At 39.7% G+C, this 17,871-nt stretch overlaps 1 protein-coding gene across 3 annotated transcripts in view; it reads left to right on the top strand.

Annotated features, from left to right (window-relative positions):
* Positions 1-8,645, top strand: part of LOC124388717 (dynamin binding protein) — a 35,348-nt gene extending 26,703 nt beyond the window's left edge. For 2 of the 3 annotated variants that reach the window (XM_046853684.1, XM_046853686.1), the window contains 13 exons: positions 1,196-1,392; positions 1,541-1,640; positions 1,718-1,865; positions 3,056-3,073; positions 3,914-4,113; positions 4,224-4,354; positions 4,440-4,544; positions 4,729-4,860; positions 5,046-5,378; positions 5,585-5,764; positions 5,852-6,050; positions 6,609-7,246; positions 7,352-8,645. In XM_046853684.1, the coding sequence (XP_046709640.1) occupies positions 1,196-1,392; positions 1,541-1,640; positions 1,718-1,865; positions 3,056-3,073; positions 3,914-4,113; positions 4,224-4,354; positions 4,440-4,544; positions 4,729-4,860; positions 5,046-5,378; positions 5,585-5,764; positions 5,852-6,050; positions 6,609-7,246; positions 7,352-7,537 (2,567 nt within the window). In that variant the 3' untranslated portion in view covers positions 7,538-8,645. The remainder of the gene's footprint in view (positions 1-1,195; positions 1,393-1,540; positions 1,641-1,717; positions 1,866-3,055; positions 3,074-3,913; positions 4,114-4,223; positions 4,355-4,439; positions 4,545-4,728; positions 4,861-5,045; positions 5,379-5,584; positions 5,765-5,851; positions 6,051-6,608; positions 7,247-7,351) is intronic. The other variant, XM_046853685.1, reaches the window with a different exon arrangement.
* Positions 8,646-17,871: the final 9,226 nt, after the last annotated feature.

Raw genomic sequence — 17,871 nt, 5'->3', positions numbered from 1 at the left:
ATTACAGCATCTTTACCCATCTATAGGCAAGTTTTCAGATAAATTAAGTGGGATTTGGTTAGTAAGCAAATCCTTTATTTGTTTTTTTTTTGTGAATTAGCAGCATGACAACTTTAAATTAGTATGATCTTATTTTGAGTTTCATTTAATCTGGGAGGCACTGAATAGTTTGCTTCACATGCCTGTTGTGTGGACAGTTAAGCCTAAAGAGGTACTCTAATTCCATTCAGTGTAGCTAGTCTGTAAAGGTACATAGGAACAATTAAAGCTAAACACTCTGCAATGCCTTAGCCCTGATATTTTCAATTCCTGCTGTGTATTGTTGCTTAATATCTGATTCAATTTGGATTCATTGGGTCTTGTTTCTAAAACCTGAAAAGGAAAAAAAAAAAAAAAAGAAAAAGTCTGGATTTTGATTTCGCCATTCCACCAGCTTGATTTTTTTCTTTATAAAGTGTAGTTCATCTTTGTTTGTCACAGGTCTTCTGGCTGCAAAACAAGCCCAAATTATTATTATGATCTCTAAAATTGTTCTTGACAGGAGTTATAAGGTTTAATATGCTGTGTTTAATGATAAAACATCCCTGCCTAGTTTCTTCAGTCAATGCATATAATTTTAGAATTCTGGGTTGTTTAGATGCAATTTTTTTATAGTTTTTGAAGAAAATGACATTTCTATGAAAGTCATAATTGTTTTTTTTTTTAACTTGTGTTGACAAAAGCCTGTAGTTCGCATGTCATGTTATTTAAGGTAATGGCTGGTACTTTTTATTTCTGGCAATGTAGACACACACACACACACACACACACACACACACACACACACACACACACACACACATTGCAAATTGCCAATTACCCAAAAGTTCTGTTTTTCATGAAAGTAGTCATATTTGTTGATCAACTTTTAGTAACCTAAGTAACACAGCTACTAATTACCCTTAAAATGATGGAAGTCGGAAGGGTGTTGTTGTCATATATGTTTTTGTTTGTTTGTTCGTTTGTTTGTTTCTGTTGTAATTTGAGTTTATTTGTTTTTAGAAGTTGGAATAAAAATATACAGTTGAAGGAGAGTGTAGTAAATTACATTAAATGACATATAATCACTACAGTGTGATATGCCACAGTGAGAAATGTGACATATACTAGGTTTCCATGTGTTTTAATCTTAGATTTACATTTTTGTTTTGTTTAGAGATGGCTCTGCTGTCAGACCAGCCTAAATCTGTAGAACCAACACCAGCCTCTTCAGCCACCACCGAGGATCCAGAGCAAAGGATGCTAGAGAAGAGGTCAAAGGTCATAGAAGAGCTTCTTCAGACCGAGAGAGATTACATCAAAGCCCTGGAAATGTGTCATGATGAAATCATCGACCCCCTAAAGGAGAAAAAGGCAAGTAAAGCACTGTGTAGCGTTATAAATGCCTTGACAGTGCAGACTTTTTGAAATTAGTTTAAACAATTGGTAGGCATATAATTAACTGTTTTGTTTTTTGTGTTTACTTCTCTTTTTTGTTTAAACACAATACTTATACATTAAGGTCCAGAATATAGACTTTGAAGGGCTCTTTGGCAACATCTGTGATGTATTTGTTCTTTCCACACGTCTTGAAAAAGCTCTTAAGGACACTGACTCAATAGGTAAGAAAAAGACATCCAATTTGCTAAGTTTTCATTGCTGAAATAATTGATTGGTGACTGTATCATTTGCTTCTTAGGAAAAGTGTTCCTGGACTTTAAATCAGAACTGGAAGAGGTGTACAAGGTTTACTGTCAGAATCACGACGATGCTATTGCCTTGCTGGAGACCTATGAGAAAGATGAAAATATTCAGAAACAGGTGCTAGAGTGCCTGGAGAACCTCAGGTTAGTCGGAGTAAAGATTTGTGATTTGCAGATACATATATGTTAGCTCATTGCACAGGGTTTATACAACCACTTGTCTAGAGATTAATGTTCTTATTGATGTTGTTAAACAAAAAGGGCCAGTCATTGTGTAAATGACTCTGTGCACTGATAGTACTCGTGATCTTTTAGGCCTACTCCCCCAAAACAAATGATGTTACTGATGATCCTAAGTACACACACAGGGCTCTTCCTTATATAGTTGGCCCATTTTTTTTTCATACAGTGTAAATACAGAAAGGGTTCCTTGTCATCTTCTGTTTACTTGATAAAAGCAAATATATGGTCCTATCAAATGATGTGGTGAATCCTGATGTTTTCAACAAGTTTAGGAATATGAGTAACGGCCAAGAGTTCCAAACTTTTGCCATTTGGTTTTGCCTTTTCCAGCAAAACGAATGAAGCAAATGTAGAAATGTATAACTAGAGAACAATGTAAGTCTCTTAATGTAACTCTACTTGTAAGGCTTCTAGCTAAAATATTTTCCTCTATTTTTAAATAATTGTTTGCCTATAAACACGGTTTACCAGGCAAGCAGAAAAGGAATTGAGTAGTAAATTTTTTTGCACTTAAGTCTAACTCTTTTCCTACACAGTGATGTTTATTTTTTCATTAATTTATTTGTCTTTTAGTTGAGCTGACAGGGCATTGCTTTATCTGCGCTTCTGTCAGAACAGGACTTGGCTCTCTTGCTGTGTTCTTTTGAGAGCCATGTGAAAGTTTAGGGCCAAAGGAAGCAGACATTTAATTTTTTCACTCAGTGGGGATCCCTGTGGGGCCAGGGGTGCCTTACCGCTCCTTTAAATTAAAGTGGGTTACAGGCTGCCCTGGCAACTGAAAGTTTATTAAACTTATTTAATATATATATATATATATATATATATATATATATATATATATATATATATATATATATATTTTTTTTTTTTTGTATTTCTGATGGTTGCTTGATTCTTCAGTCATGTTATTTCAGGAAGTTCAACTAACTGTTAAAGTGATTTCACATTTTAATAAGCAATATCTAATGCTTTTGTGATAGTTAGTCTAGCTAGTAGTTATATATATTTGCAAACAAAGAAGCAGGTCCCTTAACCCGGCATAATCTGTTTGTTCCGTCTCTCTCTTTTTGTTTCTACCTTCCTCCTGACAGAAAGAATTACGATGGGTGGTAAGTCTAAACAAGCTTCTGCATGTGAAACGCCTGACAGCATGTGTGACATTTATTAACCCTCATAACTTGTTTGTTTATATGTGTGCTGCCAAGGGGATTATTTACTAAGTGATTTTTCTGTTTACTGTATATTTATATTGTTTATTTCTTATTTGGCTGTATTCTGACATGAAGTCTGCACATTTTAGAACCTTGGGTTGCAAATTGAATGTGTCTACATTTATAATATGTCAAATCAGAATTTACTCCCAAGTGAATTGTTGGCTTTTTTACTAAATGGAAACTAACATCAAGCTGTGTGGGGATATGATTGAAATATTAACACAAATGAATATATTTATCACATTTTGCTACTTATTTTTGTTTCTTTGAAGAACTGTGTCAAATTGTACACGCTTCTTCAAAAAACAGAAAGCCATGTCTGTTTTCTTCATAACATTTTTTTTTCCAACACTGAATAGAAAATTCATTAAGATGCAAAAGTTTTAACACCTTTGACATGGTTTTTTTTTTTTATTTTACCAGTCAAATATATTAAAGGGATATAAATCTCACTTCTTTCAGACTTGTATAACCAGTTAGCCTAACTTGTTTTTATTCAAGCAGGCAAGTAAATGCACGTAATCTGACGAATCTCAGAAACCTTAACTGAGAAAGGTGCCATACACTGGACGTATTTATAGTCATATTTATTCAGTTTTAATCTATAATTTTGATTTATGGTGTGTAGATTGGTGTATGAAAAAGAACCCATTGTAAATAGATTACAATGAAAATAGATAATGTACATTGACTGTTGAGAATCTTATTTAATTCCTTTCTTTACTTTTTTCTCAGGGGGAAGACTAATTACATAAATCTGGGTTCATTCCTGATAAAGCCTGTGCAGAGGGTCATGCGTTATCCACTGCTGCTCATGGAACTTTTGAATGCCACACCAGAGTCACACCATGACAGGAAGCATCTTGCAGATGCAGTGTTGTCTGTCAAAGAAATCAATGTCAACATCAATGAGTTCAAAAGAAGAAAGGACCTAGGTATGTTCATTTGTTTCGAAGCCTAAATGGCTGGGCTCCTGATATATTTGTGCAAGTATTTTGCATGTGGTCATTCAGTATTAATGCTAGACTGCCCTCTACTGGTTCAGTGGTAAAGTACCGCAAGGTGGATGAGGACAGATTCATTGACAAGATCTCCAAACTAAGCATGCACTCCATCATCAAGAAGTCAAACAGAGTGAGCAGTCACATCAAGCACCTGACTGGAATTGCACCACAGGTATAATCAACTTCACATCCACATATTGGAAGACTTTCTTAGGGCTTCAGACTTTCTTTGTTTTACTCATTTTTGGATCTTTTAGATCAAAGATGAAGCTTTTGATGAGGCAGAGAAGCGATTCAGACTCCTGGAGAGATTAATCAAGTGTTTAATTAGGGATATCTCTCTTTATCTGCAACACATACGGGTAAGAATTCGTCTTCAGCTAAAACTAGTAATAGCACATTCAAAACTCAAAACTCATTTTAATTGATTAAACATGCAGAATCAAATATGTCCTTGCCTGGTTGCATGAAAACTGATATTTTCAAATAAAATTGGATACTCTTGAACTAGACTTTTTCCTGATGCTTGCCAATGTTAATTACTAGGAGTCAGCCTCTGTGAAGGTGCTGTCAGCCATCAGCTTCTGTGATATCTACACAGAACGACAACAGCAGCTGGATCCTGAGCGCTTCCAGAGAGCCCATCGCTGCATCAGTGACAAGCAGTTCACTGAATTTGTGAGTCTGGCCAATAAATGACATCAAAACACTTAACATAATTGTACAGTTGTAAATTATTATTATTAATAATAAGAATAACAATACATTTTAAGTTATATTGTACATCAGTGACAAAGAGCTGTGTATTTTCTTTTTTTTTTACAAAAAACATTATCTTGATGTGTGTCTGTGTGTGTGAGTAGAAGGAGAGAACAGAGGCTTTGGTCATCTCTCCCCTCAACCAGCTGCTTTCCATGTTTGCTGGTCCTCACAAGCTGATCCAGAAGCGCTTTGACAAGCTGCTTGACTACGATAACTGTAAGGAACGAGCTGAGAGGTTCAAAGAGAAGCGTGTGCAGGAAGATCTGCAAAGAGCGAGGAACACTTATGAGGCCCTGAATGCCCAGCTTCTGGATGAGCTTCCCAAATTTAATCGTGTTGCAGAGGATCTCTTTAACAACTGTCTGCTGGGCTTTTCCAAGGCACAGAGAGACTTCATGTTTTGTACACTGGAAGAGCTCACTCCACTCCTACAGGTGAGGATAGGTTAAAGATAATAGGGCATGTGTAGGGCAGCAGCGCTAAGAAAACAGGTTAATAAATGGTTTTCAAGCAAAACAATTTTGGTGAGATTATATGCCAGATGCTAGACAATGTCTATGCAATACCTACAAAACATCGTATATTTAACAAGTTAAGATGTTACAGTAAATTATCCTATAACATGTCTCTCTTCTGATAGCGCTTGGGTATAGGAGGCACAGAGGGGAACCTGGTGTCCCTATTTCAGGAAGAACACAACAGAGTGCTTCAGCTTTTACAGAGCTTCAGCTTTTTCCCAGAAAACCTGCCCACACCACGCAAAGCCTATGATAAGAAAACGCTGGAAAAAACAACTTCCAAGAAGCAGCTTCTAAACCCTGTGAGTTTGACTTATTTGTAATACTCAACCACAATCTCTCCAAGTATAAAATAGTATTTAAATCTCACTTTTCCCCCATATGTACAGCCAAACTGCAAAATACAGACAGCGGAGCATCGGACAGGGCTACTTGTTAGCTATGGCCCGGAGAGACTCTTCCAGGCTGAGAGGAATTTTAATGCTGCACAGGACCTGGATGTTTCCATTCAGGAGGGAGACATAGTGGGAGTCATCAAACAGCAAGACCCCATGGGCAGTCAGAATCGCTGGCTTATAGATAATGGTGGTAAGTATTTAAATTGCATTCCCAATTCCCAAAACGTTGGGACACTTTAAAATGTAAATAAAAAAAAATGCAATGATTTGCAAATCTCATAAACTCATACTTTATTCATGATAGAACACAGAAAACATATCAAATGTTTAAACTGAGTACATTTACCATTTTACGGAACTCAATAAGGTAAATTTGAATTTGATGGCTGCAACACGTCTCAAAAATGTTTGGACAGGGCCATGTTTACCACTGCGTAGCATCATGTCTCCTGTATACATCTGGGAACTGTGAAAACCAGTTGCTGAAGTTTTGAGAGAAGGATGTTTTTCCATATGTGTCTGATACAGGATATGAATAGAATATAAGATTTGTGAATCATTGCCTTCTGTTTTATTTACATTTTGCACATTGTCCCAACTTGTTTGGAATTGGGGTTGTAAAAAAAAAAAAAGAAAAAATTAAACCATATGTAAAAATAAGCTTTTACTATTTTTTGTATTTTGTTCATTGTGTACCTAACGTTTAAGCTTTTTGTAATAACTCCTGTCATTTATGTTTTCCCTCTAGTCACAAAGGGCTTTGTTTACAGTTCCTTCTTAAAGCCCTATAACCCACGACAGAGTCATTCAGATGTTTCTATTGAGAGTCAGTCTTCCAATGAATCAGGATATGGAGGCTCTTCCCCTGTTTTCTCACGGCAGAACAGCAACAGCACACTGAAATTTAACCATGAGACATCTACTGTCAGCTTCTCTTCAGCCCACACTCCAAGCCATGCATCACTATGCCTGTCTCAGGACTCTAACTCCTCCCAAAGGAGCCCCCTCACCGATAATTCATTGCCAAACTACCCTCCCAACAATCAGAGGGATACCCTTGATTCCACCTACAGGAATTCTTCTATTCAGAAAGAACTGACTGAGACTGTTCATAATGCTGCCAATCACAGGGACTATTCAGATTCTTTGTACCAAAATACTGGCAATTACAGAGATTCTCCTGACTCTAGTTACAGAGACCACTCAGACTCTTCAGAGACAGACTTTGGTTCCTCCAATAAGAGCTCTAGACATGATGCATCTCAGAGGCACACAGCAAACAGCCCACAGCAGAGACAGAACGGCGAGGGTTCACTGCAAAAAAGGAGGCCTCAGTACACTGCCAATGAGGACATAGAGCCTGACCACGAGCTGGATGGCCATCAGGTATACCATGGTTAATTAAAACAGACTTTTGTTTAATATGTCTCTACATAGTCTAATTTTAATTTTCTCACTCCTAACCTCTACCGTTTTGCTTGACTTTTTCAGATATATTATGCTCTTTACTCATTCAGTGCACGCTGTGCAAATGAGCTTAGCATAGAAGCCAATCAGAGAGTTCGAATCCTAGAGTTTCAGGACATGAATGGCAACCAGGAGTGGTGGCTGGGTGAGGCCAAAGGACGGCGGGGTTACGTGCCTTCCAACTACATCCGCAAGTCCGAGTACACCTGAGCATGATCATTGTAAGCGAGGCAGAAACATATCCAGCAACCCCAAACCACGACAGATAAGCTGAGCTTCAGAGACACATAGAAGAAAGGACAGTATTTTGCTTTTACTTTGTGAGAGATGGACTGATGTGGTGAATGTGAAAACTGACTGTTTCCTTTATTTTTCTTTTATAGACATTACCTCTGGTCTGATCTGCCATTTTTAATCAGCAAGTTGCATTTTTAGTTTGGAGAAAGAATGTAGTTAAATTTGTAAAACCTTGGATATGTTCAGGTGTCTGATCACTTATAAATGCCTGCATACCAGTTACTCATTAGGAAGTGCAAAAATTATGCTAGCACTTTAGTTGTGTGCTAAAAGAAAATAGGCCATGAGGTAAAGGAACTATAATGAAGTGTTAAAACCTGTGTTGATTATGTAAGCGTAACACTGGCATGAAATATTACTACAGAAAGTAAAGTAATAATAAAGGATGGGTACATGGTCTCTGGGAGAGAGTGATCTCTGGGAGAGAGTTCTGGGACATAAAGACTTCCTTGTTAGACAATCAGACACACCCCTTATTAAACTGTGTATGTGAAACCATTAGCAAATCTTTCAAATAATTTAGAACAAGACTCTGCATATGCTGAACAATATTTAAGAGTCCAAATAAAATGTGATTGTGTGTGTGTGTATATATATATATATATATATATATATATATATATATATATATATATATATATATATATATATATATATACTGTATATGTATGTATGTATGTATATAGAAATAAATGCAGTTCCATAATTTTTTACTTTTTCACTTTCTGAATGCAATGCTTCCCACAGCAGCTTTTACATGAGCCTTTGGGAGCCAGAACCACATTTGGAGTTTCATAAGTAGTGATTTAATCCACTGGTACCATGAGATCTTATTGGATCTTTTGATGATTACCACTTTAACAAACTATTGTTGACTTTTACTATGTTCATTTCTGATGCTGTATAGTAAACGTGTACTCCAGTCACAAACAATCTACTCTTTTTTTATTTGAAGTAAACATCTAGGAAAAACTACTGTAATGATTGAATGAATCTATACAATAATAAACCCCTTAACTTATGTGTTTGCCTTCAAATATATTCACACATGGCTTCTTGTATATGCATAAACATATGTTAGTTGTCTTGCTCATTTGTTTGGAGCATTTCTTGAATCATCCTTAATATTTGCAAACCAATAAATTTCTTTAAACAATTAGTACAAACAGCACAACATATTGGATAAAAAGCCTGCACATTTTTCAAAAACCTTACTTTTACCTCTAGAAAGTAAGTATTTGTATTAATAATTATATCATTGGGATCAGAATGTAAAGTCATTTTGTCATTGTTAACAAACAAGTTAGTCAAAATGTTTGGTCATGTCAGTATGACAGTGTACAGTTTCAGTATTTCCATATTTGGATTACAGTGATTGAAAATGCACAAAGCTAAATTTCTTCTGTATGGAATATATGCATTTTAGGAGCACAAATGTACACATTACCGGTACTCTATAAGGAATATTGATTGCAAGAGACTGGACAGGATTCACACTTATTCTGTACTGTCCTAGTGTTTGTTTACTTCCTGGTTGTACATCCATTTTTAGAAATTATAATTCTGTTTTGCTCTGTCTATATTTGCCAATTGAAGGTTCACGAGATTTACTTTTGACCTATTTTAGAGAACTAGTTGATCATTGGTTGATCTGATGCATACGCTTCCTTTCATTAGTGAAATGTAAGACACATTTACAAAAAAGGGTTTAATAGAAATTCTAAAAAAGCTTGAAAAATTATGATAACTGGTTTTAACCATTTTGCATTCAATGACTTATGCAATGAACTAATGCCTAGATGTTTTGCTGGTTAAGACTATTCAAGTGAGCACTGATATAATATATTTGAATTAAATGACAAACAATTGATTATGTAGAAAACAGCAGACAATAGTACAAAATCAATTAAATTAATGCAAATAGGCATTTGCAATTTGTTCAACTCTGTCTGTCTGTCTGTCTGTCTGTCTGTCTGTCTGTCTGTTTGCCTGTCAATCCATCAATCTTTACAAACAGTTCTGTGCAAAAGTTTTAAACAGTTGTGAAAAAATGCCAAAAAGGAACAATACAAAAAAATAAATAAAGTGTTAATAATTTGATATCTTAATTTACAAAATAGAAAGGAAATGAACAGAAGAGATATATCAATATGGTGTGTCCACATTAAATTTTTTTCTTTTGCACACTTTGTACACTTGCACACAGTATATATTACTTTGATTGGGATTTCACTTCTGTTTTCATTTTCTTTCTATTTTATTAATTGATAAAAAAATTAACGATTACATTCGTAAGTAGAGCTTAAATTCAATAAAAATATAAGCCCGTAATTGAAAGTCAATGTTTAATGAGATCAATCTTTATAAAAAAAAAAAAAATTAAGCAATTTAAACATTTCTCTTAAAATATTTTGCCTACAAATGGTCTTAGAAAAAATAAGCAGCCTGATGCTGTGGGGGTGTATTTTTGCAACAGGGACTGGTCAGGACCAACTGGTCAGGGTTGATGTAAAGCTAAATTGAGCAAAGTACAAGAATATCTTTATTAAAAACCTAATAATGTAATCCTAGAATGGCTCATTCAGAGCCCTGACTTGAAGCCTATTAAATATCTCTGGAGAGACCTAAAAATGGCTGTCCATCAAGGGAATGGCAGAAAATCCCCAATTCAGGTGTGCAAAGCTTTTTACATCTTACCCAAAAAGACTCAAATCAAATCAGATTTTATTTTTCACATACAAGTTGGTCGTTCCAAATCTGTGATTTCAAGAATATTGAATCTTTACAACATCACAAATTCATTCAAGTCCGCCAAGAAGGCTGGTCGTCCACGGAAGACAAATACAAGAGAAGACAGGATACTGCGGAGGATCTCAATGGGCAATCGTTTCCATGCTGCAGCTGGAATTGCTCACCAGTTCAGCGCTGAACAGGGTAAGGATCTGTCTCATCATACAGTGTCTCGACTCCGTGTCATTTGGACTGAAAGCCCACTCTGCAGTGACCAAACCTCTCATTAGCAGAAAGAATCAAAAGGCTAGACTAAGCTTTGCTGAGGAGCATGTTGTGTGGACAGAGGAGAACTGGTCCAAAGTTCACTTTAGGGATGAAAGCAAGTTTAATTTATTTGGGTCCAGTGGGAAACATTATGTACAAACTGGAGAAAGACTGAACCCAAAGTGTGTAAAGAAGTCAGTGAAAAGTGGAGGAGGAAGTGTCATGGTTTGGGGCATGTTTTCTGCAGCAGGAGTTGGGACTCTTATACAGCTACATGGCAGAGTGAATGCAAATGTTTATCAGAACCTTCTTTAACAACATATGGTTCCTTCCCTGCGTTCATCACTCAATCAGACTGCAGTGTTCATGCAGGACAACGCTCCATATCACACAGCAAAACAGGTAAAGCAGTTCTATGAAACTGAAAACATTGAAATAATGACATGGCCTGCCCAGAGTCCTGATCTCAACCCAATAGAGAACCTCTGGAAAATCCTTGGCGACAAAGTTATGGCCAAGAAACCCACTACAGTCACCGAACTGTGGAGGAGACTGAAAGAAGAGTGGACCAAATTCACACCAGAGCAGTGTGAGAGACTAGTGCTGTCCTGTGGCCGCAGATGTGCTGAAGTCATTCAGAGCACACTTACACTTCCTACTAATTGCTGACTGTTGTAACCGTTGATCAGTGTGCTTTCTGCAAAAGAATGTTTTTTTAAAATACCTTAGTTATTTTGTGGAAAAGGTGTTCTGGTAGCATGGTATAGACAGGATGAAAACTCCTTCAACTGTTTAGCAGTGAAAATGACATTATTTCAGAATTGTTCAATTGGTTATAAATTGTTATTTAAGTGGCCCAAATTCAGTGTGTGTGTGTGTGTGTGTGTGTGTGTGCATATATATATATATATATATATATATATATATATATATATATATATATATATATATATATATATATATATATATATATATATTCTCTGTGCGTATATACATACATACATACATATATATATATATATATATACAGGGAGTGCAGAATTATTAGGCAAGTTGTATTTTTGAGGATTAATTTTATTTGAGGATTTAATTTGAACAACAACCATGTTCTCAATGAACACAAAAAACTCATTAATATCAAAGCTGAATATTTTTGGAAGTAGTTTTAGTTTTAGCTATTTTAGGGGATATCTGTGTGTGCAGGTGACTATTACTGTGCATAATTATTAGGCAACTTAACAAAAAACAAATTCATACCCATTTCAATTATTTATTTTTACCAGTGAAACCAATATAACATCTCAACATTCACAAATATACATTTCTGACATTCAAAACCAAACAAAACAAATCAGTGACCAATATAGCCACCTTTCTTTGCAAGGACACTCAAAAGCCTGCCATCCATGGATTCTGTCAGTGTTTTGATCTGTTCACCATCAACATTGCGTGCAGCAGCAACCACAACCTCCCAGACACTGTTCAGAGAGGTGTACTGTTTTCCTCCTTGTAAATCGCACATTTGATGATGGACCACAGGTTCTCAATGGGGTTCAGATCAGGTGAACAAGGAGGCCATATCATTAGATTTTCTTCTTTTATACCCTTTCTTGCCAGCCACGCTGTGAGTACTTGGGCGTGTGTGATGGAGCATTGTCCTGCATGAAAATCATGTTTTTCTTGAAGGATGCAGACTTCTTCCTGTACCACTGCTTGAAGAAGGTGTCTTCCAGAAACTGGCAGTAGGACTGGGAGTTCAGCTTGACTCCATCCTCAACCCGAAAAGGCCCCACAAGCTCATCTTTGATGATACCAGCCCAAACCAGTACTCCACCTCCACCTTGCTGGCGTCTGAGTCGGACTGGAGCTCTCTGCCCTTTACCAATCCAGCCACGGGCCCATCCATCTGGCCCATCAAGACTCACTCTCATTTCATCAGTCCATAAAACCTTAGAAAAATCAGTCTTGAGATATTTCTTGGCCCAGTCTTGACGTTTCAGCTTGTGTGTCTTGTTCAGTGGTGGTCGACTTTCTGCCTTTCTTACCTTGGCCATGTCTCTGAGTATTGCACACCTTGTGCTTTTGGGCACTCAGTGATGTTGCAGCTCTGAAATATGGCCAAACTGGTGGCAAGTGGCATCTTGGCAGCTGCACGCTTGACTTTTCTCAGTTCACGGGCAGTTATTTTGCGCCTTGGTTTTTCCACACGCTTCTTGCGACCCTGTCGACTATTTTGAATGAAACGCTTGATTGTTCGATGATCACGCTTCAGAAGCTTGGCTATTTTAAGACTGCTGCATCCCTCTGCAATATATCTCACTATTTTTGACTTTTCTGAGCCTGTCAAGTCCTTCTTTTGACCCATTTTGCCAAAGGAAAGGAAGTTGCCTAATAATTATGCACACCTGATATAGGGTGTTGATGTCATTAGACCACACCCTTCTCATTACAGAGATGCACATCACCTAATATGCTTAATTGGTAGTAGGCTTTCCAGCCTATACAGCTTGGAGTAAGACAACATGCATAACGAGGATGATGTGGTCAAAATACTCATTTGCCTAATAATTCTGCACTCCCTGTATATGTATGTATGTATATACGCACAGAGAATATATATATATATATATATATATATATATATATATATATATATATATATATATATATACATGTATATATATATATATATATACACGTATATACGTATAAATAGGAGGGATCCACCTGCCACGCCCCCTTTGGTGGCTCTCTATGCCTCCGCTCTCCCTAGAGCTCCAGGCTTAACCACGCACACCTGGTGCTCATCATCATTCATGCCTCCACTCTCTCTGGAGCTCCAGGCTTAATCACGCTCACCTGGGGCTCATCATCACTCCACCCCGCTTCTACATAAGCTCCTCACTCACACTCACTCCCTTGTTCGTTATTGTATGGGTTCATGGTTTCATGCAGGACTTTCCTTTCAGCGCATCTCAGATCAGCTACACTTCTCCCCAAGCACACCTCGGACTCTCTCAACCCAAGGACTGCCATGTGCGTGCGTGCGTGCGTGCGTGCGTGCGTGCGTGCGTGCGTGCGTGCGTGCGTGCGTGCGTGCGTGCGTGCGTGCGTGCGTGTGCGTGTGTGCTTGTGGAGCTGTACTTCGCCTTCCGCCTCCGTTTCATTCGCACTGTGACAATATATATACACTGGAACCCACTTATCTCAACCTTGGTTAACTCGACAACCCTATTAAGTCGACGTTTTTGGAGTGGAACTGCCAAATTCTCGCTTTGTCTAAGCATTTTTTATCGGTTATGTTGACTTTTTTATGTCGCCGAACCCTAATATCTCGAGCACAAGGGGGGAAAAATTTGCCATTTAATGTCGGTTATCTCGGTGCAGCCGCAGAAGAACTCGCGAAAGTGGCGGAAAAATCATGCCTTACAGATGCTACAGGTGATGTATTGTATACTGGTGAATCTCTGCTGTTAGTTAGTGCACATATGCCTTTTGTTGTTAAATGTTATGCAAAAGCTGTGCTTGGTAGGAGCGTGGTGCAGAACGTGGGATGCAAAAGCATAGAATGAACAACGGCAGGATCGGGGGAATCCGTGATGCGCTTTGGGAAGAAAAGCGCAGCCGTTGAGAGAGTGCCGGTGGGAAGGCACGTACCGGGATACGCATGAGCGATAACAACGACCGCCGTGAACCAACATATACCAACAATAACGGACGGTGAGAGTGTGAAAGTTTAAATAGGAGCTGGTGATGCTGCTAAACGACCACCATATGTGCGCGATTGAAACCGGGAGCTTCAGAGAAAGTGGGCGTGGCAGGTGGATTCCTGACAGTTAACAAACATGTATGTAGATTTTTATAGCATGCCTTCATCAAACAAATCGTGGCAACGCTGTTGTGTAAAAACCCCTTCAAAAACACGTGCATGCACATTCTCATTTATTATTTTTTCTCATTTATCATGTACATAAAGAAATTTTAAGCACGTTAATATATCGCCGCCATATTGATTTTCGTTTATCTTGATCATCGGTTATCTCAATGCTTTTTGGCGACCCCCTAGGACATAGACATAACCGGGTTCCACTGTGTATATATATATATATATATATATATATATATATATATATATATATATATATATATATATATAATATATATTTGTCAGGGTACGGACCACGAATCGGAATGGGCGGAGATCGGAGGCAGAAATCGGGGGCTGAGCAATGCCTACAGCGGGTCCAGAGGCCGAGAGACGCCCACTGCGAGGTTCAGAGACCGTGCGACAGCCACGGCGAGGTTCAGAGGGCATGCAATGCCCACGGCGGAGTTCAGAGGCCGAGCGACATCCTCGGCGGAGGTCAGTGGCCGAGCAACGTCTTCGGCGGAGGTCAGAGGCCGAGCGGCGCCCTCGGCAGAGGTCTGGGGCAGGATGAAGCCCTCGGCGTGGATCGGAAGCTGAGCGATGCCCTCTGTGGAGGACAGGTGCAGAGCAACGTCCTCTGTGGGTGTTTGAAGCATATCCTGGGGTATTATTGCGCCGACGGCCGGATTTAGGAACACAGTGATGTCTTCGGCAGGGCTTCGAGGCATAACGACGCCCTCAGAGAAACTCAGGGGGGTGACGACATCCACAGCGGGACTCTGGAGTGCTTCGGCACCTTGGAGGGAGTTTTGAGGCGCGACGGCGCTTCTGGGGGTACTTTGGACTGCGTTGTCACTCTCGGAGGAACTTGGAGGTGTGACGTCGCCCTGAGAGGAACTTGGGGACGTGACATCGCCTTCCGAGGCACTTGGAGACGTGACTCTGTCTTCAGGGGAACTTGGAGACGTGACTCCGTCTTCAGAGATAACTAGAAGGCGAGACATCGCGCTTTGAGGAGTTTGGAGGTGAGACGTCGCCGTCAGAGGGACTTAGAGGCGAGACATCGCCGTCATAGAGACTTGGAAGCAAGACGTCGCTATCATAGGGACTTGGAGGCGAGACGTTGCTGTCAGAGAGACTTGGGGGCAACACTTTGCTGTCAGAGGGACTTGGGGAAGTGAAGTCGCCTTCTGGGGAACTTGGAGGCAAGACGTCGTCTTCTGGGGAACTTGGAGGCGAGACGGGCCATCCGGAGGGGTTTGGAGGCGAGACGGGCCATCCGGAGGGGTTTGGCGGCAGTACGCGTTCCTTTTCGTGGCCAGGCGGCGGTACAAAGTCCCCTTCGCAGCCAGACGGCGGTACAAAGTCCCTTTCGCAGCCTTTTTCGCAGCTGAGTGGCACCCTCGGCAGAACACTTGAGCTGAGCGGCACCCTCGGCGGAACACTGAAGCAGCGCGGCACCCTCAGTGGAACACTGAAGCGGAGCGGCACCCTCGGCGGAACACTGAAGTGGAGTGGCGCGCTCTGCGGAACACTGAAGCGGAGCGGCACCCTTGGTGGAACTCTGAAGAGGAGCTGCGCTTTCGGCGGAACACTGGAGCGGCGCGCTCGGAGGAATTCTGGAACCGAGCGGCGAGCTTGTAGGAACTCTGGAAAGGAGAGGCGCCCTCGGAGGAACACTGGAGTTGAACGGCGCCCTTGGCGGAACTCTGAAACAGAGCGGCGCTTGTAGGAACTCTGGCACGGAGCGAAGCGCTCGTAGGAACACTGAAACTAAGAGGAGTGCTTGGAGGGACTCTGGAGCGGAGCGGAGCGCTCAGAGGAACTGAAGGTGCAGACGCAGAGATCTGCCATTGTCATCCCGAACATCCCCAGGAGTTGCCTGATGGAATCGGCGTAAGAACCAAAATTGCCTCCCTCAGCGCTCCACGGCCTGCTGGCTCTAGAGAGAGCATCTCCAGACAGGAGGGAAATACAAAAGGCGATTTTGGCCTGTTCGGTGGGGAATTGGGATGACTGCACATCCACGTATCTGCCGACACTCCGTAGGAATCTCCGCCACTCGGCCATCTCACCGGAGACGCGAGCTAGGAATTCCACTGGGCTCTCGGAGGGGCGTAGCGCAGCCACGCTTGCATGCTCCGGAGCCGGCGAGCATGATCCGCGAGAAGCGGCAGCAAGCTTCCAGGTAAAATCCGAAGCGGAGTTCGGTTGCAGATCTATTGCGGTAGGCGATTGCGTTTTCGTTATTGGTTGGACCTTCTGTCAGTCTACGGACCACAAATCGGAAGCGGGAGTAGCTCTATCATGTTTTTTAAGGTAAACAGAGCACAACACAGAGTCAGAGAGCGTACGAACGGTACCGAATTCAATTTGAATGATTGTAGTATCAGCCTGCAACATTAAACACAAGCTTCTCTTTTCATTTCTCTTTTCATCGCTTTCCATAATGAATTTATTTATGCCTCTGGGAAATGTATTTTGCAGTTTGTCTATTTTGAGATTGCCAAATAATAGAGGACCAATGCTTAAAGTGCTCAATAAATTGTAGTTATTATATAGTTTTACCCCACATCACACTTTTACATATATTGTTTTCTTGTCGTATTTAAAAAAAAAAAAAAACTCATTAAACACTGATACTCATACACAAGCTTCTTTTTTCATTTGCACTTAAGCATTTATTAAGCATGTCGATGTAAAAAGCAAAATAGAGTTCAAAGGGCTGATTTTAAGTAAACATGCACAAATGTAAACCTGGCCTTTGACCTACAGGATAGAAGTCCGTTATATTTCCAAAAATCATCCAGTTTTTGTCATGCTATTTTCAATGTCTTTTCTTAAGGCCCATTTGGAATAAATGTAGAAACAAATGTTGTGCAGTCTTTCAGGGAGTTTTATTGAAGGTTAGATGTGATAACTATGAAGGATATGTTTATTATTATCTTATTATAATAAGACACAGACCCTCTTTAATCACTAAGCTTCATTTTTTTGACCAACGTTTTATTAATGATATTGAGGGTTCTATAGCATCTAATGTAAAAAGCAAATATTAGTTAAAACAGCTGTAGTCCTGACTGTTGACCTACAAGAGAGAAGTCTCTCATAGCACATATTATATTGATTTCCAAAAATTATCGGGTAAACTCACAAGGGGAACAATATAAGAAAATACCCATGTCTAAATGTACACCTGATTTATATTATCTATATACAAGTACAAGTGTACATTAAAGACTACAATCATACTAAAAAGAGTGTGTGATGGTAAAGGGGCACAAGGTTGGACATGAATCCATGAAAAAATCAATGCATTAAGCTAATGTTTACCAGGTGGGGAGGAGAGACCTGTATGCATGATTCCTCCATCCAGGAGTCT

The sequence above is a fragment of the Silurus meridionalis genome, chromosome 7 (genome assembly GCF_014805685.1).
Source record: "Silurus meridionalis isolate SWU-2019-XX chromosome 7, ASM1480568v1, whole genome shotgun sequence".
NCBI classification, from domain to species: Eukaryota; Metazoa; Chordata; class Actinopteri; order Siluriformes; family Siluridae; genus Silurus; species Silurus meridionalis.
Note: the sequence above shows the minus strand (reverse complement) of the source record. Positions and strands in the feature narration are given on the sequence as shown.